The 26,679-nt window shown below is 39.5% G+C and overlaps 1 protein-coding gene across 1 annotated transcript in view; it reads left to right on the top strand.

The window, feature by feature from the left end:
- Positions 1 to 1,335: 1,335 nt before the first annotated feature.
- The window catches only part of efnb3b (ephrin-B3b), a 157,288-nt gene continuing 131,944 nt past the window's right edge, over positions 1,336 to 26,679 (top strand). The window contains exon 1 of the mRNA XM_020928907.2: positions 1,336 to 2,049. Within this exon, the coding sequence (XP_020784566.1) occupies positions 1,901 to 2,049 (149 nt within the window). The 5' untranslated portion in view covers positions 1,336 to 1,900. The remainder of the gene's footprint in view (positions 2,050 to 26,679) is intronic.

Raw genomic sequence — 26,679 nt, forward strand, 5'->3', positions numbered from 1 at the left:
TAACGTTTTAGTCAAGTTGCCGTTAGTTGGTCGTCCTGTGAGTCTTTAGTCTTGGCTACTGTTTTGTATCCTGCGTAGTTCCGGTTATCAATTAGTGGGGTTAGCCTGTTCTCGCTGCTCTTCTGGACTCTGGGCTCTGGTTCGTCTGGAGCGGCTCATCTCCACTGACCCAGCACTAACCCCTGTACGCATGCGCACTCCTCCGCTCTGCCTGCAGTACCCCACAACGTCCACTGAGCGCGCTGTTGTTCCACCCGTCCCTCCTCCTCCTCCTCCGCGCACGGACAAAGAACCAACCGTGCACACGGAGAAACACTATTTATTTCATTTTAATACTTTTGACCCTTTTCAAATGAGCAACGGAACGCTCTCAACTTCTTCTTCATCTTCTTCTTCTTTTTTTTGTTTTAATATATTTAAATTTATTTCATTTTTTTTAAAAGAAGTAAACATTTTTATTACAAGCAAAGCAGCAGTCACACTGTCAAAACGTTCAGCCATACCAAACAGACAATTATAGACTAAATAAATAATTAAGTAAAAAACAAACAAACAAATAAATACATAAAATATAGGCCTAATAAATAAAATACAAATGAAAGATTAAAAAAAGCAGACCTAAAAATTCGCATTATTATTTTACCCTACACCTGTTTGATTAGTTTAACTGTTTAATTGCAGTGCTTCTTTTATTTATTTTTGTATGTTTTTATTTTGTTATGTTTTTGATTAACTATATATATATTATTTCAACTTTTTAGATTTATTTATCTATTTTTTACATTTTTATTTTTTTGATCCTATGTGTTTTCATCCATTCAATTTGCACTCGTGAACGAAAAAACAAAACGGTGAGATTTAAAAAAAAAAATAAAATGAACACCGTCATTTTTATTTATTTGTTTGTTTGTTTGTTTGTTTGTTTGGCCCCGGAACTGTGAAGCGAAGCCCCGGGGTCGCAGCGGTGGCGTGGTGGAGACCGGGGTGGTGGTGGTGTGGGGAGGGGGGGTGTGGTGGTGAGGAGGGCGGGGGTCGTAAAATGGCCTCCGCTCCGCACGCACCGCCCCCGAGACGAGCGAGCGTCGTATGAGCGAGCGCCGCCAGGACGCACGGACGCACGCACGGACGGACGGACGGACGGACGGGAGCTCTTTCCACCATTCATCCCCGCTTTCCCTCCGCCTCCTCCGTCAGTCACAGAGCGGCGAGATGGTGAGGCGAGAGAGCCACCACCACCACCACCTCCACCACCACCACTGATGAAGCGCTGCACCGGGAACGAACCAGAGAACACCGACGTGCGTTCACCCCAAAGTCGCGTACGCACTCTTTGTTTAACGACGTCGTGGATGCTACCGTAGTCACTGGAACCTTGCGTTGGATTGTACTCGCAAATGTTGGGATTTCTAGTTGCATTTTTTGCGTACGGATTTACAACCTATTTGGCTCCGTGCTCTCCACTCTAGGATCGTATTCCCAAGTCGCTCGCTCGTTCTTTCGTTCAATTGTTTTAGGATGAAGCCGTGGACACGAGTGAGCACGTTATAACGCACTTGCCGAACAGTTTTGGAAACAAGAGATGCTCTGGTTTTAACCTGGGATAAAGCGGGCCAGGTAATGGGAAAGAAACCGAGCCGGGAGAACAACGGAACAGTGTTGGTTACGGGGTCTGATCGGGCGCAGTCGGAGCACAAATCGCTCGCGTAAATTCGATTTGGAGCCCCGCTGGAGTTGATGAGAAATGAACGTGGGAACGCCGACGACACGGGGATGATCTAGCCGTGCCACCGAGCGCTTTCATCCGGATCCGAACGAGTTACTACGGGGGAGATTTTGGACTATAGCTCGCTACTTACCGTGCGTAATAAGCGCCCAGAGGCTTCGGGGCGCCAGCGGTCAGATGGAGTTGCACTTTATGGGTGTCGGGGTTGACATGGCGAGGCGGGGGAGCGCAAATGGAGCGGTCATCCTTATGGTTTTCTTGCTGGATTTAGTGGGGACGACGGCCAGCAGCATGGAACCGATCTACTGGAACTCAAACAACGAAAGGTAAGGCACGCACACGCTGGATAACTAACTAACTTCGAACTTACGGTTTACGAAGCGAGAATTACGCATGGTTCACCCGTTCCACACGTGTAAATACTGATTTTAGTCACGAAATATTGGTTAAAACGCGAAAAGAGGAGTTGTAATTTCACGTTTTTTTCTCTTCCACTTGTTTGAGTCGAACTGTGCACGGGAGCTTGGATAATCCTCCATCTCACAACCTCATTTGTTAAACACAAAAAAGTAGGATTAATGGAAAGAAAAACTAACAGATTTGAATTTAAAATCTTTGAATTTGACTCGTTTTTTGTCAGTGTAATTTTATGCTAACTTTGATTGACACAATATTTTCGTTAATTTTCTTCACTTTTCGAAATGCGAACAAAATCAACAGCAGTTTCGGGATTTTTTTTTTTAATTGCAATTTTTACTTCTTTGTCTAGCTCTGTTGACAAAAAAAAATATCTGGTTTCAAACATAATTCATGATTTTGTGAATTTCCTGAAACTATGGCCTAAATCGTAACCAAATCTAAACCGTCAAAACGTGTCGAATCATTTTTACGCACGGGATTTTTGCTATTCTTTTTTTTTATATACACATTTATTTATTGGCACAGTGGAGTGACAAAACTGGGACACGTTCTTTTTTTTCTCCTCACACAATTTATGCTACATTTAACTAGGCTACGTGACTCAAATCTCTGGAAATTCAGTAGCCTACATTTCGCGTCATGCAATGTACTAAACATGTCGTAGGCCTGTGCTTGCTTAGTAACGCGTTTATAGACCGTAGCGATTATTTGTATCGATAAATTTTAGTTATTTATGCGTTTAGCCACATTGTTGTCACGATACGATATTAACATTTTAGACTCGGTTTCGAAACTAAAGAATTGATACACTAGTTGTGATAAAACTCAAGATGGAACAGATCAGGAAAGGTCAAATTGTATGTGTGTGTGTGTTTTTTTTTTTTTTTTTTAGTATCGATGCTCGCTTAAATTAGTTTCGATTCTAGTTTTATTCACAATCCTATTTAATGATGGTATTGTTTGTGTGTTGGACATGGGGCATTTGTCTAAAACTGTACGATATTTAAAATTACCCATGATCCTCAGATGTTTAAAGGGGCGCCACCGTTAAAGCTGCACTATGCCACGTTTCTGGTCGAGCATACGCCACCTGCTATTGCCCATTGTGATTCTACTGCTTCCCTGAGTACGTTCCACAGTATGGCATTAAACTGTCTCAATAGAGCCTCGCGAGTGATGGTACCGGGGCGAGTCACAGGTCAGATCTGCGAAGAAGCGATGCCAACTCATGGTGAGAACGCGAGCTTTTGATTCGTAAAACTCCTGTAATGAAATAAAAGCTCGGTGGATTAGCGTAATGCAGCGCTGTGGAACATTTCAGGCAAAGCAATAACATCTCCATGGCGACAAGAAAAGCTACACAGTGCACATTTAACAATATTCATCAAACAGGCCTATATTTTTTTTATAGTCACGGCCTGTCGTTAATAAGTTGACACCCCTTTCTCCCATTACTCTTACAGTGTCAAATGCTTATAGATTACTGCTGTCACAATACTAAAATTTCAAACTAGAATAGATTCGATACTCAATACCGTTTCCAATACCACAGTGATAATAAAAAAACATCTTTCTTTAGACAGTGGAATATGATTTTCAACATTAAATCATTGAACTTTCTTTTCTATTCCCATGTGGCCTTATATCTGTGCTCTTTTACAGCTCAAGATCATTCTAAAGGCTTTTTTAGTATCGATACTTTCTCAAATGAGGATCTTATTTCGATACTAGTCTCAGCGTTGATTCCTATCTGATTTTTGACCAAATGAAATGCCTTTGTTTATGTTGACAACCCTCCTTCCATATTCTTGGAGTGTTAAGATGTTGCGGTGTGGTTAGATAATTAATAAAAACGATGTAATTTTACTATGATTTTTAAAGGGACAATACGTAACCTTTCTGGCGAAGCGTCCACCTTCTAGTATCTGCTTTCCTTGTCTTGTTGTAAGTACACTAGGGGTCGAATACATGGTTGGATTCTAGAGTGATGGAGATGTTGCTGAATCCGTGTGTCATTCGTTCATTTGTTTTTCAAAATAAAACCAATAATAAGAAAAAGAAAAAGCAACTATTTTATTCATTATTTGTCTCCAAAACCAAAATGAAAAAAAAAAAAAAAAAAAGATTCCTTTTTTCAGTATTCAATTTTGTGTTTAAATGAATAATTAAAAAACACGATAAATGGACTGAACCAGGTCTTAACTAGTTCTAAACCAGGACTAAACCGTTTTCAGTCCCGGTCTAGTCCCAGACTGGTCCCGGTCTCAATCACAGTCTGGTCCTGGTCTAGTCCCGGTCTCAATCCTGGTCTGGTCCCGGTCTCTGTCCCGGTCTCTCAGAGTCCTGGTCTCAGTCCAAGTCTGGTCCCGGTCTTAGTCCCAGTCTGGTCTTGGTCTGGTCCCAGTCCTGGTTTAGTCCTGGTTCAGTCCGTTATCCGTGTTTTCCATTATCCGTTTAAACACAAAATCAAAAAGTGAAAAAAACGAATCATTATCTGTTTTTCCATTTTGGTTTTGGAGACAAATAATGAAGAAAATAGTTGTTTTTTCATTTTCTTCTTTTTGGATTTATTTTGAAAAACAAATGAACGAATGACACATGGATTTTTCAGATTTTCCTTGATTGTTCTGCAATATGGCATTAATTAGACAGGGCCAAGTTACAACGCGATGATGTTTTTCGAGGTATATCTTCAATAACTGCGGGATAGATACGTTTAAGGACCAAGCAACCACATCTCCATGGAGACGTGCAGGTGGTGGACCCTCACCAAAAAAGTTTCCTAGTGTACATGTAATAGCCTATATTTAAAACAGCAGCATCTGTTTGATTGCGATGCGTTTAGAGTCTTGGCTCATTTGGTTTGGCTCGGTTCCGTACGTTCCTACAGGTCCCCGAAGGCAGCAGCGTAAGACCTTCTTCAGAAAAGTTACGTAGTCTATCTTTAATAGCATCTGATGGCAGCTTGTCGTGTTGTGATTGCGATGCGTTCGAGGTCCTTGTCTTCGCTGTGCGGGTCATTTGCTTTGGCTCGGTTCCATATGCTCCGTCAGGTCCTTGAACGCAGCGGATGAGACCCTCACCAGAGAAGTTACACAGTGCCCCTTTAATAGCTAATAATATTTCTGATAGCGGCTTGTCATGATTTCATTGTGATGCGTTCAGTGGCCTCCTCTTTGCTGTGTGTGCGTATGCGGTTAGTTCGTTTGGCTCAGTTCCATACGCTCATACAGGTCCCTGAACGCAACAGCATATGACCCTCACCTTATAAGTTACACAGTGTATCTTTAATCGCTTATGATAGCAGCTTGTCGTGTTTTGATTGCGATGCATTCAGTGTCCTCCTCTTTGCTATGTGAATGTGGTTAGTGGGTTTGGCTCAGCTCCATACTCTCCCGTGGGTCCCTGAAGGCAGCAGCATAATATCCTCACCAGAAAAGTTACATCGTGTATCTTTAATAGCTTATAATATTTATGATAGCAGGTTGTCATGTTTTGATTGCGATGCATTCAGTGTCCTCCTCTTTGCTGTGTGAATGTGGTTAGTGAGTTTGGCTCAGTTCCATACTCTCCTACAGGTCCCCGAAGGCAGCAGCGTAATATCCTCACCAGAAAAGTTACACAGTGCCCCTTTAATAGCTAATAATATTTATGATAGCAGCTTGTCATGTTTTCATTGTGATGCGTTCAGGGTCCTCTTTGCTCTGTGTGTGTGTGTGTAGTCCGTTGGTTTGGCTCAGTTCCATACGCTCCTCCAGGTCCCTGAAAGCAGCAGTGTAATATCCTCACCAGAAAAGTTACACAGTGCCCCTTTAATCGCTTATGACATTTAAAACAGCATCGTGTTTTGATTGCGATGCGTTCAGGGTCCTCCTCTTTGCTTGTGTGTGTATGTGTGTGGGGTCAGTGGGTTTGGCTCAGTTCCATACGTTCCCTACAGGTCCCTGAAGGCAGCAGCATATGGGCAGTAAACGTCTCAGTGTGACCCCTGGCGACGGATGCCATGTAACGTTAGTGTATGTGTAATGTGTAATCTGCCCCTCACACATGAAGAAGGTTAATCATGTGATACAGATCTGAACACGCAAGATGGAAAATAATAAACACTGAAATAATTTATTCAACAATGCATGCAAAAAATAACTGTAAGATTTAAAAGTGCGCTACTTACAGTAAAGGGCCTATATCACTTTATTTTCTGATTTATGTTATAATTAGAGGTGTGCAAAAATATCAAAATATTGATATATAGTATTGTTTAATGTGATGATACAGTATCGATATCGTGGCCTGCTGTATCGATATGTTGCCAAGAGTATTTTTTTCTATACTTTACAAAATTATTTTGTTTTATAGCGCGCTACAGTTTTGTTGTGTGTGGTTTAACAAAAACTTTTAGTATCACAGCCATGATTTAGCCTTTATTTTTAACGGAACCGTATCAAATTGATTTGAAATCGAAAAATGCACTGTATCGAGATAAGTATCGTATCGTGGTCTTTGTATCAAAGTATGTATCATATCATGGTCTTCGTATTGAGATATTTATCGTATTGTGGTCTTTGTATCGAGGTATGTATCGTGTCGTGGTTTTTGTGTTGAGGTATTGTGGTCTTTGTATCGAGATATGTATCGTATCGTGGTCTTTGTATCGAGATATGTATCGTATCGTGGTTTCTTGTGTTGAGGTATTGTGGTCTTCGTATCGAGATATTTATCGTATTGTGGTCTTTGTATCGAGGTATGTATCGTATCGTGGTCTTTGTGTGGAAGTATCGTGGTCTTTGTATCGAGATATATATCATATATACCATGCTCGTTTTAAAATCCAGTGTTACTCTAAGCAATAACTGAACCTCGTCGTCGTTCCATGAAAAGACTGTTTTTACACTCGCCATCTCCCTCGGCTCAAAATCAGCTGCTGCTGCAACTTCAGACTTTCTTGTTTTTACGGCTCACGCGATGTCGGGATGTCGTGAAGACGTGACACCAGCCTATCACATGACGAGTGTTTCAGGAGGTTTTGCGTTTCTGTGTGGACAGGGAACACTTTGATTGCGAACAGAGACATGTGTGGACGCAGATTGTTTCAGTTTCAGATCCGTTTTAGTGTAAACGGAGTCTTGGATATCGTTACGTCCCTTCTAGAATCATTTGGATCATTTCAGCACTGGTTTGGAGATGTGGACAGACTAATAATTAAGTGTTACTCAGACAGATGTGAATGAAACAAAACGCAACTCCAGGTTTGATTGTGACGAGGAAACATTATACCATATACCATAGATCAGAAAATAAAGTGATATGGGCCTTTTAAGCAGCACACCTTTAAATCTGACAGTTATTGCAGTTGAATCAATTATTTCAGTGTTTATTATTTTCATTCTCACTGTAAGTTCCGTGTTCAAACTAGGGATGGGCATGATTAGTTGATTAATCGATAATTGATCATTAAGAATTTCATCGATTACGTAAATTTTAATCGACAAACCGAATGTAGGTTGTTGTGTGTAGTGTGACCAAACAGGTCTGTACATGTGTCTCTGCATCAGAAGGAGCGAGACACAAACAGTGGGTCAGTCTGTAACGTACCGAAGCACAAATACGTATTTAACAATGACTTGTACAAGAAATTCCACGCTTTCCGTTGCGTTCGGGACAAGTGTGAGTCCATGTGCACAGTGTATAAAGCAGCACATATGTTTCTGTGTCCAGTGGGAAAAAGTTTTACCAGGTGAGAGTCGTGCAATGTCGATGATGAGTCCCCACCCCCTCCCCCCGTACGGTGTCCTGGTTTTGACAAACGCAAATCTGGTCACACTAACCTGTATTCACCTGAGTCATGTCTTTTAATCCGACAGAAGTTGAACCACATCAGCGACACAAGAGCTGGTAGTTTTATCTTCGCTTAGTTTATGCAAATTAGCGATGCGGTTTTAAGTTTCATTTCTGTGAGAGTTGTACAAAACTGAATTAAACACATTATAATCTCAAACGGATTGATGTGGCTCTAGAGTCATTACGGCAGGGGTCTCAAACTCAAATTACCTGAGGGCCACATTAGATAAAGTCTGTGTGAGGTTGGGCCGCATTGAGTATTCGATAAATAGCAGTTGCATGAAAAAAAAACACCGTATGTGCACGTGTGTACTTGTATTAACAGATCCACTTAGACTCGTTGCTTCACAGCTGCTGTAAATTGAGTTTTGGGACGTAAGCTGCGTTAATAATCTGTTGTTGTGAATCTGCATGAGCACCGATTGCAGCTTCATCTGTCAGTCCGGCCCGCGGTGGGGGTGGGATTGTGCGTACTGACATTATTCTTTGGAATTAAGTGGAGGGCTGCAAAAAATCCTTCCGAGGGCCGCGAGTCTGAGACCCCTGTGTTACGGTTTATATGTCGTAAAGTTGAATTTATTTATGCAGATTTATGCAGATTAGTAGTGCACATAATAATAATAATGATGATTATTTTAATATAAAAATGTTAATGATTAATCGATAATCGATCGTTAAGTCTTCCGACAATCGATTAAGAAAATTTCATCGAATGCCCATCCCTAGTTCAAACCACATTATAACACGGCTAAAAGCTCATGAGAGTCCATTTTGCGTAATATGGGACCTTTAAACAGGACCAAACCAGGACAAAACCTGGTCTTAAGTTGGACTAAACCAGGTCTAAACAAGGACTACAACAAACCAACTCTAAACTATACTTAAAACCAGCTCTAAACCAAAACTAAAGCTACTCCCAACCAGAACTAAAGAACTAAGATTTACGTAGTTAGGATATAATGTGAACTTCCTTAGCTATACGTCGCTTTTCACGATGACTCGCTCAACAACTCCTTCTAAGATCCTCGTTAAAATTTAATCCCGCGTTTTCCTTATACTCAATTATTCATTAATCGCCGGCTAATTGGCAGTGCATAAAAGACGAGCTAACTAGGCCAAAAATCCCTTGAAATCGTGCGCCGCGAGATGCTAGTGGGTCAGATAATGTTTTGGCTAACTGTCCACTCCCATACAGACGTGCCTGGATCGGAAAAAGTGGAATTATTTGGGAATTTCTGATGATTTTGTGGTAAATCAGTTGTATAATTCTGCGGCCAAATGTTCTGACAATATCTCCAGGGTGTAGCTGGATCCGAGTGTTTGTTGTGTGAAAAACGAGCGTGTTTCCGGGTTTGTTTTGGTAGCAGATGCGGGTTAGCGAATGTTGATAGGGGTAACGGGAGTTTGGGAGTAGTCCTGCGGAACCAGGACTGAAGACTAAGACTAAACAAGGACTAAACCAGGACTAAACCAGGTCTAAACCAGGTCTAAACCAGGTCTAACTAGGACTAAACCAGCACAGGAGTTTCTAAGTTCAAGGCCAGAATACAGTTTGGACCAAACCAGGACTAAACCGGGTCTAAACTAGGACTAAACCAGGACAAAACTAGGACCAAACCAAGACATAAACAAGGATTAAAACAGGTCCAAACTAGGATTAAAACAGAACCAAACCAGGAATAAACAGGACCAAACCAGACCAAACAAGAACCAAAGCAGGACCAAACAAGGACTAAAACAGGACTGAACCAGGACTAAACCAGATCCAAACCAGGACTAAACCAGGGCAAAACTAGGACTAAACCAGGACTGAACCAAGACTAAATCAGGTATAAACTAGGACTAAACCAGGACTTTCTAAATTCAAGGCCAGAATGCAGTTTGGCAGCAGTGATTCAGAATTAAACTAGAACTAAACTAGAACTAAAATAGGACTGAACCAGGACTGAACCAGGACTATACCGGGACTAAACTAGGACTTTTTAAGATCAAGACCAGAATGCAGTTTGGATTAAACCAGAACTAAACCAGAACTAAACCAGGGCTAAACTAGGACTAAACAAGGACTAAACCAAGACTGAACCAGAACTAAACTAAAACTAAACTAAAACTAAACCAGAACTAAACCAGAACTAAACCAGGACTGAACTAGGACTAAACCAGACTAGGACTGAACTTTCTAAGACCAAACCCAGAATGCACATTGTCAGGAGTGATTCGTGGACTAAACCGGGACTAAACCAGGACTAAATCAGGTTCCAGTGAATTTTGGGTCGATTGGAAACATCCTTCTGGCACTAATTACACAGCAAAAGTAGAAGGTTAAAATTTCAGGGTAAAATATTGTTGTTGTTTTTTTTAAATTGTGTTGAGTTGTTTTTAACACAAAATGTGCTATTTTAACTATTTGAAAGTTAAATGGAGGTTCGAGTTGGGGTTATAGTTGATATGGTTGAAGTTAATTCAGCTTCCCCTAGTGTTTATTCAACTTCTCTTAGTGTTAAGAGAAGTGTTGGCTCCTCCTACCCACCACTTCAAACTCCCACGAGTGAAGACCAGTCTGACCCAGTTTTGTTAATAATTTCATTTTAAATTAACTAAAATAAAGCGTAAAAGTAAAACTCCTCTGTGTGTTGTTTAGCAAAATCAGGATAACCCTACAAAGTGTTATCCGTTTACTCTCAAACCATGAATATAACTCTTGATTTCAGGGTTAAACAGGAACTTTGGTCCAGCGTGACTCAATTAACATTTCCAAAAATGTTAAATGAACTCTAGAACAGACTGGACTCATATAAACCCTGAGAAAATGTTCAAACTGATTCCGTGAGAGTCAATTTTAACACTCCACTTTTTGCTGTGTAGAAACTAGAAAGATAACTGATCTTTTCCAGCTTTCTGATTGGCTGTCAGGTGCAGCATTACGACTGGGTAGTACCAGTAACTGCACGGTAACTATTCTTGTATGAATCATTAGCCAGATAGAGTAATAAATACCAGTTTTATTGTTCTTTTTCTGTTATTTTTCGTTAGCAGACTTTAAAAGAAGAATGATTCAGCCTAACTTTAAACTCTCAAACTATAAAACTAATGATTGCACCAATGTGGGAATATTTTCTGTAACGATCTTTCAATGAAGAAATACAGTTGTTAAACTTTTAAACGCCGACTTTTGAAATATGAGGATAATTAGGCTACTTGTTGCAGTTCTAGCCTATATATAAAAGCTATATGTTCAAAGTTCACAGTTCCACCTGGGTTTACCATTAACTGCCTGGTTTTTCAATAGGCGACGTCCGGCACCAGGACCATACGTGCACATGCAGACACCGAGAGTACCCGACCAGGACTAAACCAGGACTGAATCAGGACTAAAACAGGACTGAACCAGGACTAAAACAGGACTAAAACTGGACTGAACCAGGACTAAACCAGGACTGAACCGGGACTAAACCAGGACTGAACCAGGACTAAACTAGGACTAAACCAGGTCTGAACCAGGATTTTCTAACACCAAGGCCAGAATGCAGTTTGGATGAAACCCGGACTAAACCAGGACTAAACCAGGACTAAACTAGGACTAAACCAGGTCTAAACTAGGACTAAACCAGGACTAAACCAGGACTTTCTAAGATCAAGGCCAGAATGCGGTTTGGATTAAACCAGGACTAAACCAGGACTAAACTAAGATTAAACAACGACTAAACCAGGAATAAACCAGGAATAAACCAGGACTAAACCATGACTAAACTAGGTCTAAACTAGGACTAAACCAGGTCTAAACCAGGAGTAAACCAGGACTAAACCAGCACTAAACCAGAACTAAACCAGGACTAAACCAGGACTAAACCAGGTCTAAACTAGGACTAAACTAGGACTAAACCAGGACTAAACCAGGTCTAAATTAGGCCAAAATCAGTACTAAACCAGGATTTTCTAAAATCGAGGCTAGAATGCAGTTTGGAATAAACCAGGACTAAACCAAGACTAAACCAGGACTAAACCAGGATTAAACCAGGACTAAATCAGGACTAAACCAGGACTTTGTGAGCTCAGGAGCGTCCGTGCACATGCAGGGCGGGCACACTGTGTTTATGTGCCACCTCCCCGGGCACGGAGAGTAGCTAAGCTGGAGGGTCTGTGCTCGCTGCATGTTTTAGGTGGAGTGAAAACCGAGTACCTGGAATCAACACACCTACACAGGAAGAACAAGGAAAGGCTCTCTCTTTCACCCATATCTCCCTCTCTACTTCCCTTCCTCCCTCTCCCTCCTTCTCTCTCTCTTTCTCTGCATGTCTGCCGCTCACATTAGCGCTCTTGTATTTACTCGCTAATGCATGCTCCGAACAATGTTACTGCTCCCAGTCCTGGAATCGCTCCAAGTCCCGGGCTTGGGTTTCCATGTGGGCCTCCCCCCGCCCCCTCTGCACCTTACCCCCCTCCTCTCCTCCTCTCTCCTCCATCTCCTCCACCTTCCTCCTCCTCCCCCTCCTCTCTCTCCGTGTGAACAAAGAGCTCCCAGCGTTTCGTGGAATCTGCGACTTCTCGAGTTTTGGTGGTGCCACTATAGCGCGGCGAAGGAGGTGTTTTCTGCGGTGGAGTGGCCGAGCTGGTTACTGCAGCGTGCCGCTTTTGTTTATTGTTTAATCAGAACGTTAACGGCATGTCATCTGTAAGAACGTTTTGCCTTTTGGTGTGCGAAGAAACCGAAATAACATGAAGTTAACCAAAGAAAAGTGTACTTAAGATTTTCATAATGATATCGCAGTGCCTCAAAGAGTACATTCACATTTGTCCTGGTTTGGTCCTGGTTTAGTCCTGGTTTAGTCCTATTTTCATCCTGTTTTAGTCCTGGTTTAGTCCTGATTTAGTCCTGGTTAAGTCCTGGTTTGGTGCTGTTCTAATCCTAGTTTGGTCCTATTTTAGACCTAGTTTGGTCCTGTTTTAGTCCAGGTTTGGTCCTGTTCTACTCCTGGTTTTGTCCTTTTCTGGACCTAGTTTGGACCGGTTTTAGTCCTTGTTTGGTCCTGGTTTGGTCCTGCTTTAGTCCTGGTTTGGTCCTGTTCTACTCCTGGTTTGGTCCTGTTTTAGTCCTAGTTTGGTCCTCTTTTAGTCCTGGTTTGGTCCAGTTTTAGTCTTTGTTTGGGCCTGTTTTAGTCCTAATTTGGTCCATTTCTAGTCCTAGTTTGTTTTGTCATGTTTTAGTCCTAGTTTCGTTCTTTTCTAGTCCTGGTTTGGTCCTGTTCTAGTCCTGGTTTAGGATCTAACTTGGCTCTAGTTTCCATCTACCCCTTGATTTCATTGTAAGTTCACTTTTTTCAACAAAAAATTTATTTGTACTTTTTTATCTTTCATCAGAATAAGTAATAATCTGGCCAAAACTGTATAGCTTCTGCACTTACAGTTTTAAAAAGGTTCTAAAATGTCTTGATTTTTCTACATTAGCGATTCGATTTTCGATACGTTTAAAAAGTAGGATTGTGTTCAGAGCCCAATATAAACTACTCCAGGAGCGTTAACGTTTGAGAGAAAAACAAATACGTTGAAATATGATATGAAATTGAAATATGAATTCATAAAACTAAACTAATACAAGGATCCCTTTAGTGTTTGTAGAGGACATTGTGTTTTCTTGTGATCAAATTAACTGCAGTGTCTGATAACTGCACCAACTCAACTTGCCAATCCGATTCAATTAAGAGATATTGTGCAGCGCTATTAGCAATGATACATTCTTCATCTCTAATATTGCTTGTAACTTGGCTGGGATCCAGAATACATACTTCTCCAGCACTGTCTGAAGATGTGAGTCTGGTCACAGATGAATCTCCCCAGATGGGCCTGATTGACGTGATTGAGGCAATGAATAGAACCTTTTTAAGATTTGACTAATTAATAATTATAAACTCAAAACCAAAAAAAAAGTAACATACAAGTTCAAATCCCAATTTTTTGAGGGAAATAACTTTAAGTTTTAGTTTCTTTTTAACAAGAATAAAGAGTTCCTCTTCACAAGAGTTCATCAGTATATAGTTTGAGAATCACAATCACTATGATCCACAGTTTGAGAATCGCTATGATCCACAGTTTGAGAATCGCAATCGATATAATCTACTATTCGAGAATTGCTATTATCGCAATCGCTATTATCCACAGTTTGAGAATCACAATCACTATGATCCACAGTTCGAGAATCGCAATCGATATAATCCACTATTCGAGAATCGCTATTATCGCGATCGCTATTATCCACAGTTCGAGAATTGCAATCGATATAATCCACTGTTAGAGATTCGCAATTGATATAATCCACAGTTTGAGAATCGCAATCAATATGATCCACTGTTCGAGAATCGCTATTATCCTCAATTTGAGAACAGCAATCGATATATAATCCACAGTTTGAGAATCACAATCAATATAATCCACAGTTTGAGAATCGCAATCGATATAATCCACAGTTTGAGAATCGCAATCGATATAATCCACAGTTCGGGAGTCGCAATTTCATTGTTCGAGAAATGGTGGAAAAAATGGGAAACAGTTTGTCCTACTGCATAGTTGTTTAGTTTGCCATCTGATAGTTTGTTGAGTTGATATTTGTCATAGTCCATTAGAAGAGGCCTCCATTCATTAAAAAAACAAAATAAAATAATGAACTAGAAGGCCAAAAACACAACTAAATATTTCATTCAAAATAAGAAACCTTGTTACTATTATACTTTAACCCAATATGAACAAATTAAATGAATGCATGTGTAAAGGAGAAGAGAAAAACTATCACAGGGGACTGAAAAAGAATCAAAGAGTGCATCAGTAAACTCTGTTCATCTGAGAAAGAAACGTGATTTTCTTTGTAAATGATGGTGACCAGTGATTCCTTAGATTCCGATTAATGGACAAACGTGCGGATTGATATCCTCCTGTATAAAAAAAAACAGAGATAGGATTCTGGATTTGCCAAGCTTTTCCTATTGTATTGTATTCCAAAGGCTCGGACAGGGACAGTTGGACATTGAGGGACAGGGGGACAGAGGGACAGGGCAGATGGGGCTTCTTTGTGCTCACGTTCAGCGCCTGTACCGGGGACAATGGCCGCCGCTTTGACGGATGGCTGTGCACATGTGCGGAGTGTGCGCCGCGTGTTTGCTGTTCCGGGCCCCGATAACTGCGCTGTGTAAGGGCCCCTGTGTGGAGGCCCCTGCGATAAGGCCCCACTGTGGACTCTGTGTGTGGCATGTCCATTGTCCACTCCTCCTGGCCCCATCCAAAGGAGACATAAGGGTAGAGACAGTGTTGTGATGGCTTATTTACAATGCTGGTCAAATCAGGTTTGAATAGTCTAGTGCTGCAGGTTAGTGCTGTCACCATGCTACAGGTTCAAACTCCATTTCGATACTAAGGAATAGACTCGATACCGATCCTGATACCTCTTTCTTTAGACAACAGAAGAATAGAAAAAAACACTATAAGACTAAAGGCCGCCACACACTACAGGAGAATTTGCCCGATTTTGGCTGCAATTTTCTTTTGTTTCGACGTTTTGGTCTTCGTGTGTGATTCTGAAGCTGCTGCGCTCCTCGTGTGTGTGGTGTCAGTGTGACTCTGAGCTGCTTTATCAGATCATAACCACCAAACATCAGGAACGCTACGGCAATAGAAAATAAAACAGAGCGTCAGGGGCAGAGGAGTGACAAACACAGGCGCAAAATACAAACTCGGGATACAGCGAAAATAATGAGAAGACTTTATTCCTCACATCTTGAAAAGTTGTAAATTTAAAGTGTAACATCTCAGCCACATTGTCCATAGAAATTGTCCTCTGCAAATAATGATACCCAGTCCACAAAACAGAGCTGTGGATCCAGTTTAAAGTGTTCTTTAAAAGTAAAAAGGTGAGAGTAGTTCCTCACGTGTGTCTGTTTACATCCACACAGCGCACAGATCGAGGTGAAACTGCAGATTAGTGATAGTGACTCTACTTCCTGTGCACTTTATCTCCAATCTTTTATGCTTTAAAAATCACGTATCTGAAGTTTTGCACCATATTTTTGCACTTGACAAAAAGCCCAAACACTGGCACCACTGTGGAACTGGAACTGTGGAAACAAAACCTTTTTGTGCCTTGTGTTAAGTGTCTTAACTGCGATACACCGCTGCACTCAGAATTTGCCAGGACCATAAAATTTTCACACAGAGCGAACACAAGAGGCACTACTAGTGGTAATTGTGTTGTTCCTATGAACGGTCAGTCCTCTTTCTCTTTTAAAGGGGCCAGTCTGTGGAACTGTTTACCAGTTAATTTAAGATTGGAAACCAATAATAACAAATTTTAAATAAAAATTAAAATGATTGTATGTTTCCAATCAAAAATGCATCCATTGAAAATGTACTGTATATATTTTATCTGAATGTTACTTATCTGTCTTGTACTGTTGTTACTTTATATTTTTATATGAACAGGTGTTGAAAACTAGCACTTGTGCTAAACCACTCAAAGCAAAGCTCAAAGCTTGTCTAATGTGATTGTGATGTCCTTAATAACCATAAATAAATAAATAAAAAAGTCACAAATAATAAAAAACATAGTTTTGACTTGGATCTAAACTAGAAGTGCAGAGCTCTGATCTTTTGAACACTTAAGAGTCTCAGAGCGACTGGTTTTACTGTAGACAGGAAACAGCTGACATGATCGCGCTCACAACTGTGTATCCTATGGTCCACAGACAGATTCCACTGCAGTCTTTACGATCGGAGATTTCAAGTCTCATAAGATTTTCCTCGTGTCTGTGGTGTGCACTTTTTATCGCACGTTTCAAAATCTAAACTAAAATATTTTGATGTTTGCAAATTTACATTCACATTCTGTTACATGAATCATTGCAGGCTTAGTTATTTGATAACTGCGCCAAGTGGAATTGCGATTTTAATTGTGTAGCGGTAATGCCTGTGCTACATAGCCTGCGTATCTATAGAGATTTTTCTGAATGTATTTTGCTGTTTTATGTGCGTTTTCTGTCTCTGATTTAACACAGAGCAATTTTCCAGTTCTTTCAAAGCTAAAATTGGTTTGCATTAGAGAAGCACAAGCACTGTACGATGTCTGCCTCTAATAATCACGTTTTTCCATATTGCAAACCTGAAAGGAAGAGTCGTACGCAGCGCTGGAGAGTACCTGTGGTAAATATTTATCATAGTTTTACATCTGTCTAGGCAGTTTGGGAAGGAAAGTAGAAAAAGAAATGTTGAAATAGAATCTGTCTATGCCTCCTGCACACAACTCCACCCAAAAGGAACTACTTTTTCTGAGTGTAAAGGTGCACTGTGTAACTTTTCTGGTGGAGGATCTGTCAAATGCTTTTCTCTGTAGAGATGTCACTTCTCTGCCTGAAATGTTCCACAGTGTGACATTAAACAGTTCTACCTTACATTTATTCAGTTATATGTGGATTTACGCTCAAAAATACTGAAAAAGACATTCTGACTGTGAGCGAGGTCGCCTCTCCACTGTAACTTGGTCTGGTTTGGTCTAAAGATAGAAAATTTTAATGTCATACTGTGAAACATTCCAGATAAAGCAATAACATCCCCATGGAAACAAGCATTTAACAGACAGTCCTGCACCTTTAAACTATTATTTAACAAAATAAAGGTTGTGTAATTTATTTTCATTTCTTCAAATATAACTGTTGTGTAAATAAGACGAGGTTTGACCTGTGTTTACAGTCTGGTTTGGAGCTAGCAGAACATGCCATATTGTGTTGCAGAGGCCACTGGAGGCAGTACACGCTCACGTTTTTGATCACAAAGTACTAAAATTGTACTAAAATTACCCTAAAAAATCATGAGAAACAGTACACGACACTATCAAAAAATCACCACACACAGTCAAGCAGCAAAAAACTGTTGATAGTGTTAAGTTCTTCTTTATTATGATACCTGATCTGATTTCTGATCTATGTTCTAATGTTTCCTCATCACAAACACACCTGGAGTTGTGTTTTGTTTCTAGGACTGTGCATAAATATCCAAATATACAGTATCGATATCGTGGGCTGCTGTATCGATATATATCACCAAGAGTATTTTTGGTTTATTTTACCAAATTATTTTGTTACAGCTACAGTTTTGTTGCTTGTTTAGAAGTAGGAAAAACGTTTATGCGACACATTTGACATTTTCACTGTTTTGATGATTAAAATGTTTGTGTTTTATATGAATTTTGCACAAGAAGTGGTTTAACAAAGACTTTTAGTGTCACAGCCATGATTTAGCCTTTATTTTTTATTGAACCGTATCGAATCGATTTGAAATATATCGTATCGAACCTCAAGCTCACTGTATCAAGATATGTATCATATCGTGGCCTATGTATCGTATCTGTACTTCTTAATGATACCCAGCCCTATTTGTTTCATTCACATGCTGCATTTTAGACAAAGTTCTTCTCTCAAACAGAAAACACTCTGTTCCATACAGGAAGTGCTCCACACACCTTCACTAGAATCATTTGGATCATGTCAGAAGTGGAATTCTCAATCTTTACTGAACTAAAGGTAAAAGGAGCTGTTGTTCACTTGAAAACTACCACTTCATGACGTCACAAGATGGGACAGAGCATTTTGAATTTTGGAGAACTTTTCTAGTGGAGGGTCTGCTACCTGTTCGTCTCCATGGAGATGTTGTTGCTTTGCCTGGAATGTTCCACGGTATGACTTTAAACATATCCATCAAGCGTTTATTCATTACGGGTGTTTCTATTGCTCGAAAATACAAAAAATTCTCCTGTGAACATCTATAATGTAGCATCACGCTGAATACCTGCTCGAGCGTTCCTCTCGCTTCAAAGTCCTCCATTCTCTCTGCGGGAACGTACTGTGATGTACTGAGATAGAAAATCAACATTCTATATCATAATAAAATGAAATGTGAATGTACCAAACCAAATGTGCGGCCTTGTTTATGTCATTTTATCGATCTTCCTGAAGCAGCACACATTTTTTCAGTCTGTAATATCAATATAATCCTCATTTGCCCGCAGAGGTTTACTATGAAATCTTATTTTAAATCATTTCTAACTTGTATGCAAATAGGAATAAGTCAATTTTTCTTGGAAAATCCTGCACTCTGCCATTTTTTATATTTTTTTTTCCGTTTATGGTTGTACAAACTAATAATAATGTTAACAAAGGCACAAAAGTTTATTGTTTATGATCATACAAAATAAACTATAATGAGAATGAAAAGAAACGTAAGGATTTTGTTTTTGTTTTCATTTTTGATCGTACAAATTAGTAGGGCACAAAATTTATAGTTTATGATTGTATCAAAATAAAGGCAATGGGTCCGGTCAAGTGGTAACGGAGGGAAACGGGCAGATTTTTGACATTCAAATGTCTCTTATTCAGAAACTAGAGGGACTATTGAAATAAGTAAAGTATCAGAATGTAGGAAAGAGTTACACTCCAACAGGGTCAAGTTAAACCTGTGATATTCTTTCAAGTTGTTGACAAAAAATTTTAAAAACTCATGTCGGTAACGGAGAGAATGAAATATGCAGCACTTTTTGGGCAATAAACACAAACAGTGATAACTCTTGGTTCTCACTTCCATATCCTTAACAAACTGGTTTGAATATTTGCTTCATATAGTTTTCTACCATATGGTACAAGATTAGGTTGAAAAACCTCTTACTTTTTGACTCATGAGATTTTTTATTAAGAAAGGTCATGGTAACGGAGGGAAAAGTAACGGAGGGAAAATTGTGCAAACAAGTAGAAGGTGCAGGATTTTACGTCATTACGTCATTGCTTTTTTCTCCTGAATATTTTAATATTACTTCAAAATGAAAGGAAACTATTTCTATAAAATATGTCAGTCCTTCCAAGCAAATTTTTATAATAAAATTTTTTTGGGGGGGAAAAATCATGTACCTTCATCAATAGTTCAAAGATGGAATAACACAAGATATGATGAAATAAATACATTTATTTACATGATTTGCAGGTCTTTGAAATTTGGGAAATAATTTTTGTTCCATGTTTCATACATGGTCTGTTTAAAACGTATGGAACTTTAGAACCAAACATGGTACAGAAAAAAGGTCAACAGTTTCATAAACTAGAGTACATATGTATCTGTTGAATGCAGTTTTATATCAGATGCATTAACTTGAATTTTGGGCCTTGCTGTTTACTTCAGCTTGACCGGGCCCCAATGTTAAAGAAAATGTTATAGCTGTGGTTTACTAAGTATTGGTGAAATGTAGTCAAACACAATTAAAAACCCTGCAAAATGCAAAATCACTCACTATTCACCGTGTTCAGCTCTTGTGAATAACGCGGCCCTCACATACTTCCACTCAACTCCCACGGGTGTCAAACCGAAGCCCACTCACCGGCCCCTCTACCCTCTCTCTCTCTCTGTGTCGTGTCATGTTTTCGGCGCTGTCTGCGGGCTTGTTTTGAGTGGGCGAGTTTACATGACTGCGTGGGTTTCATTTTACACCATTACCCGCCCCCCCCCTCCTCCCGGTGCGTGTAGGCGGACAGGGGGAAAAACAGAAAACGGCCCGTACCACTTGACCCTGCGCCCGGGGGGTTGGTCGGTGGGTGGGTGGTGGTGGGCGCCGGTACGTGGGAAGGGGGGGGCGGGATTATCTCTAACGACGATGACCCTGCCCCCCCCTCTGGGTTTGAGGCTCTAATGTGGCGCGATGAGCTGTCAATCACCCCACAAAGCCGTCGGTGCGCGGATTACCCCTCCCACTGGTTTTCACACTGAGTCACAAGTTGGATCCTGATTGGCAATTTGAACACTTTTGGACACTTTTGCTCACTTTTTAACAGTGTACAGCAAAAAACAAAACAAAAAACAAAACAAACAATTGCTAAAAGGAACTGTACTTGATTTTCATGTGTTCAACAAATGCAAAAAACAGTTTTAGTTCACTTCATAGAGTTTGCAGTGGTCCAAAGTTCTTCCTCACTTACCGTATGCATTCAAAGCATCCTAATTCTTCACCACGATGAAGCTTTTTATAACTTTTAGCGGCCAAAGTTCAGTTTTGGTGTGATGATAACGGAGTGACATAGTTGATTGAGCATTGGTCCACTAATTAGAAAGTTGGTCCGAATTTTGCTCTCGACATACAAAAAAACCCATCATCAGTTGAGCGGCCAGATCCACAGGTTGGGGTGTGCTAAAATATTGCAATATCAATATATCGTATCATTTAATGTGATGATACAGTATTGATATTGTTGGCCAAGAGTATTTTTTGCTGTATTTTACTAAACTATTTTGTTGCAGCTACAGTTTTGTTGCTTGTTTAAACGAAGGAAACTCATTTGTGCGACAGGTTTGACAAATTCACTGTTTTGATTGTTAAAATATTTGTGTTTCACATGAACTTTGCATAAGAAGTGGTTTAACAAAGACTTTTAGTATCACAGCCATGATTTAACCTTTAGTTTTTAGTGAATCGTATCGAATCGATTTGAAATATATCATATTGAATCGTAAGCTCATTGTGTCAAGATATGTATCGTAGGGCTGCTCGATTATGGAAAAAAAATCATTATCACGGTTATTTTGGTCAATAATGAAATCACGATTCAGCACGATTGTGTTTCATGATTATTCAACGATTATTTTTTAGTTACAAGATGCATTTATTCAACAATTCACTCTCAAAAAACACTTTGTTATTGACAATTTACACAAAACTTTCAAACTGAAAATAAATATAGGCTACAAATCTGAACCTTAAAGCAGTTTTGCGACGTATAAAACATAAAATGAATAAAATATACTTTCAACAGAAAAATGTAAATATATCCAAAATAAACTTTATATCCAGCTGTTCTACAATCTCCATATTTAAAAAAATATATAAAAAATATTCCAAAATAAACTTTGTTAAGCTTTATCGTTTCAATTCGATTATGGATTATAGATTGTTAATATTCAACAATCAATATTATAACAGACTTCGTATCGACAGCTTCTGAATGATACACAGCCCTACCCGCAGGTTGACGGTGCGATTCCAGCTCCCACAGATGAATGCTCTCGTTGTGTCCTTGGGCAAGACACTTAACCTACTTCGCCCTCAGTGTCTGCGCACACTGGTGCATGAGTGTGTGCGCGTGAATGGTTGAGTGCTTCCTTGATGTAAAGTGCTTCAAGTGCCTTGAAGGTGGAAAAGCACTACCACGGCCATTTGACGGTAATGCAAACAACAACTAGCATGCTATCACGCACTTTCTGATGATCCTATAAGAAAACACTTTGTCATTAGATACAGGCAGCTCTGGGGTTAAACAAATGTTGCTCAACTACGTGGGGAGTAGTTTGAGATTTTGAGACTTTTGAGTTTTTTAGGTCTTGTTTGCATATTTTTTTCAAGTTTCAGTATGTTTTTGTACATCTCAAATTGGGCTGGGTATCATTAAGAAGTTGCCGATATGATACAAACCTCGATACGTAGGCCACTATACGATACATTTCTCGATACAGTGCACGTTCTATTTTGATTCGAAATGGTACTAAAAGTCTTTGTTATACTTCTTCTTCCTCTCCGTCGCTACCACCTCCCAGCTCCTTTCGTCTTCCGTATCTTGCAGGATTCCTCGGTTCCATTATTCCTTGGGATGTACTTTAGTGGTACGAGAACAATGTTGCGCCGGGATTCAAAGGACGGGGAGAGCTGGAGGTGCGATGAAAAGAAATAGCGCGTTGAGAAGGTTGATGAGAAGATCTGGAGGTGGTACCGGGCGGCGGAGTTCTCGCGGATGTTCTCGAGGCGTTTGTAGATCTGACAATGGAACGGATCGCGCGATGAGGAGCTTTGAAAGTGTAACCTGTTTTGTGGTAGCAGTGAAATCAAATCGTGAATGCGACCGAAAGCACAAACGGCTATTTCGACATTTGTGGAAATATCAAATATCTGAGTCAAATTTGTCAGACGAAATTATAAATCAAGATGGAGTTTGTAGTGCATCCAGTTGCATTAAAATCTGAGAGAAGACTGAACTTTGAACTGCTAAACTAATGAAAGAATCTCAGAGCATGTTTATAGAGGTCGAAACTACAGAGTTAGCAGCTTTTACACAGAATAAAACCTCTTGGAAACACAAGAAAAGCAGCTGACACAAAGGGAGAAGTCAGAACATGTTTGTAGAGTTTAGTAGGTTTTTCACAATACCAAAATTCTTTGTGATTTGTTGATTGTGACGCTTACAAAAGTGCAAAAGAAGCTCTGAAAATGTTACCTGTTTTATACTAAAACAAACCACGCGAGTCAAAATTGGGTATGGGATCATTAAGAAGTTGCCGATACGATACATACCTCGGTACATAGACCACCGTACGATGCATACCTCGATACAGTGCACTTTCGGTTCAATACGATATATTTCAAATGTAAAAATAAAGTCTAAATCATGGCTGTGAAGACTAAAAGTCTTTGTTAAACCACTTCTTGTGCAAAGTTCATATGAAACGCAAACATTTTAATCATCAAAACAGTGAAAATGTCAAATGTGTCGCATAAACGAGTTTCCTTCCTCTAAACAAGCAACAAAACTGTAGCTGTAACAAAATAATATAGTAAAATATACCAAAAAATACTCTTTTATTGTATCATCATATTACGATACGATACGATGTATCGCTAATCCAATCTTTTTGCACACCTCTAATCTCGAGTACATTTCAATAAAGTCTTTTTGCAGCATGTCTCCATAGAAATTTGCCTGGAACGTCCCACAGTGTCGCATCAAAATGATCTCAACTGTGATTTTTTTTTTTTCTTTTGTGCATTTATTTATTTTTTTACTCCAAAATTCCTTGAAACGCTCACATACTGTCACTTCCCCAATGATCTGACTTGTAACTTTGCCCAGTGGCCTCACCTGCTTAAGATGAGCAGGTAAGTAGAGATAATGCCCTGCTGCGGAACATTGAGGTAAACAGATTAATCAGCTTGGCTCTTTTTAATAGAGAGTTTTGGAATCAATCCTCAGTATTAAGACTGCGATTTGGAAGACTACGAAGACATAAATGTGACTCTTTTGGTAAAACAATGTTAAATAAAATGCAAAATTATGATCGATTAACAGAAGTAAAAAAAGTAGGTGAATAATATGAGTTTGTCACATCTCCCAGCTCTAAACAATAGCATGTGGTGATTGGATTTGAAGTATAAGAGCGAGGATTACAGCCGGAAGAACAGCTGGCCCTGTGCTGGATTAAGCTGTGTCCTCGTCACACTCGTCCTGGACATGGCCTGACCTCTCGTATTGTTTTCTACGGAGCTGTGAAAAATCCCTGAGCGCAAATACGGTTACACGATATTTGATGTGACGTGAACGATATTATTAAAGCAGACATATTGTGCTTGTGTCTGCTCTTCTTCTTATAATATATGACACCTGAGGATCATTATGTTATCATTTGGACATTTTAAATCACAATATCCGTCTATTCTGCGTTAAAGAACTGCGATGCCCAATGGAAGCTGACGTCGCCGTAAACATCGTAACAGCAAAGCACCGGCACCACCGATGGATCACTGCACATCACAATAGAGAGCTGCAGATTATTTTTCCATTTATAACTAAATGACTACACAACTATGCATACAGCCACATAACTAAGGATGTGCAAAAATATTGAAATATTGATATATCGTATTGTTTAATGTGTCGATACAGTATCAATATCGTGGGCTGCTGTATTGATATATTTGGTATATTTTACTAGACTATTTTGTTACAGCTACAGTTTTGCTGCTTGTTTAGAGGAAGGAAACTCGTTTATGCGACACATTTGACATTTTCACTGTTTTGATGATTAAAATGGTTTTTCATATTCACTTTGCACAAGAAGTGGTTTAACAAAGACTTTTAGTGTCACAGACATGATTTAGCCTTTATTTTTTTATTGAACTGTATCAAATCAATTTGAAATATTTCGGATTGAACCGAAAACTCACAGTATCGATGTATGTATCATATTGACTACTACACAAGTTGGATCCTGATTGGCAATTTGAACACTTTTGGACACTTTTGCTCACTTTTTAATAGTATAGAGCAAAAAAAAACTAAACAAACAAAAACAAAACAAAACAAAACAAAACAATTGCTAAAAGGCAAAAAAAAAAAAAAAAAAAAAAAAAAAGTTTTGCAAAAGTTTGCATTGGTCCAAAGTTCTTCCTCACTTACATTATGCATTCTGAGCATCCTAATTATTCACCACGATTAGTTTAGAAAAGCTTTTTATAACTTTTAGCAGCCGGAGTGCAGTTTTGGCGTGATGATAACGGGGTGACTGGTTGAGCGTTTGTCCACTGATCAGGAAGTTGGTGGTCCGCATCTCGCTCTCAACATAAATAAAACATCACTGGTTGAGCGTCCAAATCCACTAATCCACAGGTAGGCATGTGCTAAAATATTACACTATCGATATATTGTATCGTTTAATGTGATGATACAGTATCGATATCGTTGGTTGCCAAGAGTATTTTTTGGTATATTTTACTAAATTATTTTGTTACAGCTACAATTTTGTTGCTTGTTTAGATGAAGGAACCACATTTGTGCAACATGTTTGACAAATTCACTGTTTTGATGATTAAAATGTTTGTTTCACATGAATTTAACATGATTTAACCTTTTTTTAAATTTCGTATTGAACTGAAAGTGCACTGTATCAAGATATGTATCGTATCGTGACCTATGTATCGAGGTATTGACAACTTCTGGATAAAACAAAGCCCTACACGTAACGCTTTTCTGTTTCCATTTTTTCTCATCTATCTGTTAAAAAAGGGCCCACAGAAAATAGGCCAGCTAAAATGAAAACCGGTCACGGAATCAGAAATGAGAATCAATATCAGCCAGTACCTATATTGAAGAATTAAAGTCTCTATCGGTTGATACCTTTAAACCATATCTGGATGAGTTTACTTATTGTAGATTGATGCTCATGGGAAACCCAACACGGAAAGGCCCGGACGACCCAGGAATCAAAGAATCAAACCCAAACCCTTCTTTTTGTGAGGCGAGAGTGCTAACCGCTCCACCCCTGTGCTGCCTTGTCTGAATCCTTGAGTATTCCAGTGTGAGTGTGGTGGTGTGTGGTGGGGGCGGGGCCTGTGTGTGAGCTGACAGCAGACAGCTTTTGTCATGTGACTCATGAGCAGAGAGCATGATGGGAACATACAGCCTGGTTACCGCGCAGAAAGAGTTTTAAGAGTCAAAATCAATAATCCGCAAAAGTAAAGCTCATTTCGACGTATTGTCTTTTGGGAGTCTTCCTCTATCATTGGTGTAATCCCTCAGTCAATCTCTCAAAATGGAGATGTGTCATACAGCCAAAGGTTTTCACTCCAAAAAATGAAACATGTTGACAGAATGACATTTTCATTTGCGGCGCTTTATCACTGGTCCAACCCTTTACTTTAGACCTCGATAAACATCCTCTGAAATCCATGGGGTTCTTGGATTGGTTTAGCAGTTCAAATTTCAATTTTAGTTCATTTATCAGACACAGTTTACTAGAGGTTTGCAAAAATATCAAAATGTCTATACATCATATAGTTTAATGTGATGATACAGTATTGATATCGTGGGCTGCTGTATCGATATATCACCAAGAGTATTTTTTGGTGTATCTTACGAAATTATTTT

This window comes from Boleophthalmus pectinirostris, unplaced genomic scaffold (assembly GCF_026225935.1).
Source record: "Boleophthalmus pectinirostris isolate CB_2022bp ecotype Guang Dong unplaced genomic scaffold, ASM2622593v1 HiC_scaffold_20, whole genome shotgun sequence".
Taxonomy (NCBI): domain Eukaryota; kingdom Metazoa; phylum Chordata; class Actinopteri; order Gobiiformes; family Gobiidae; genus Boleophthalmus; species Boleophthalmus pectinirostris.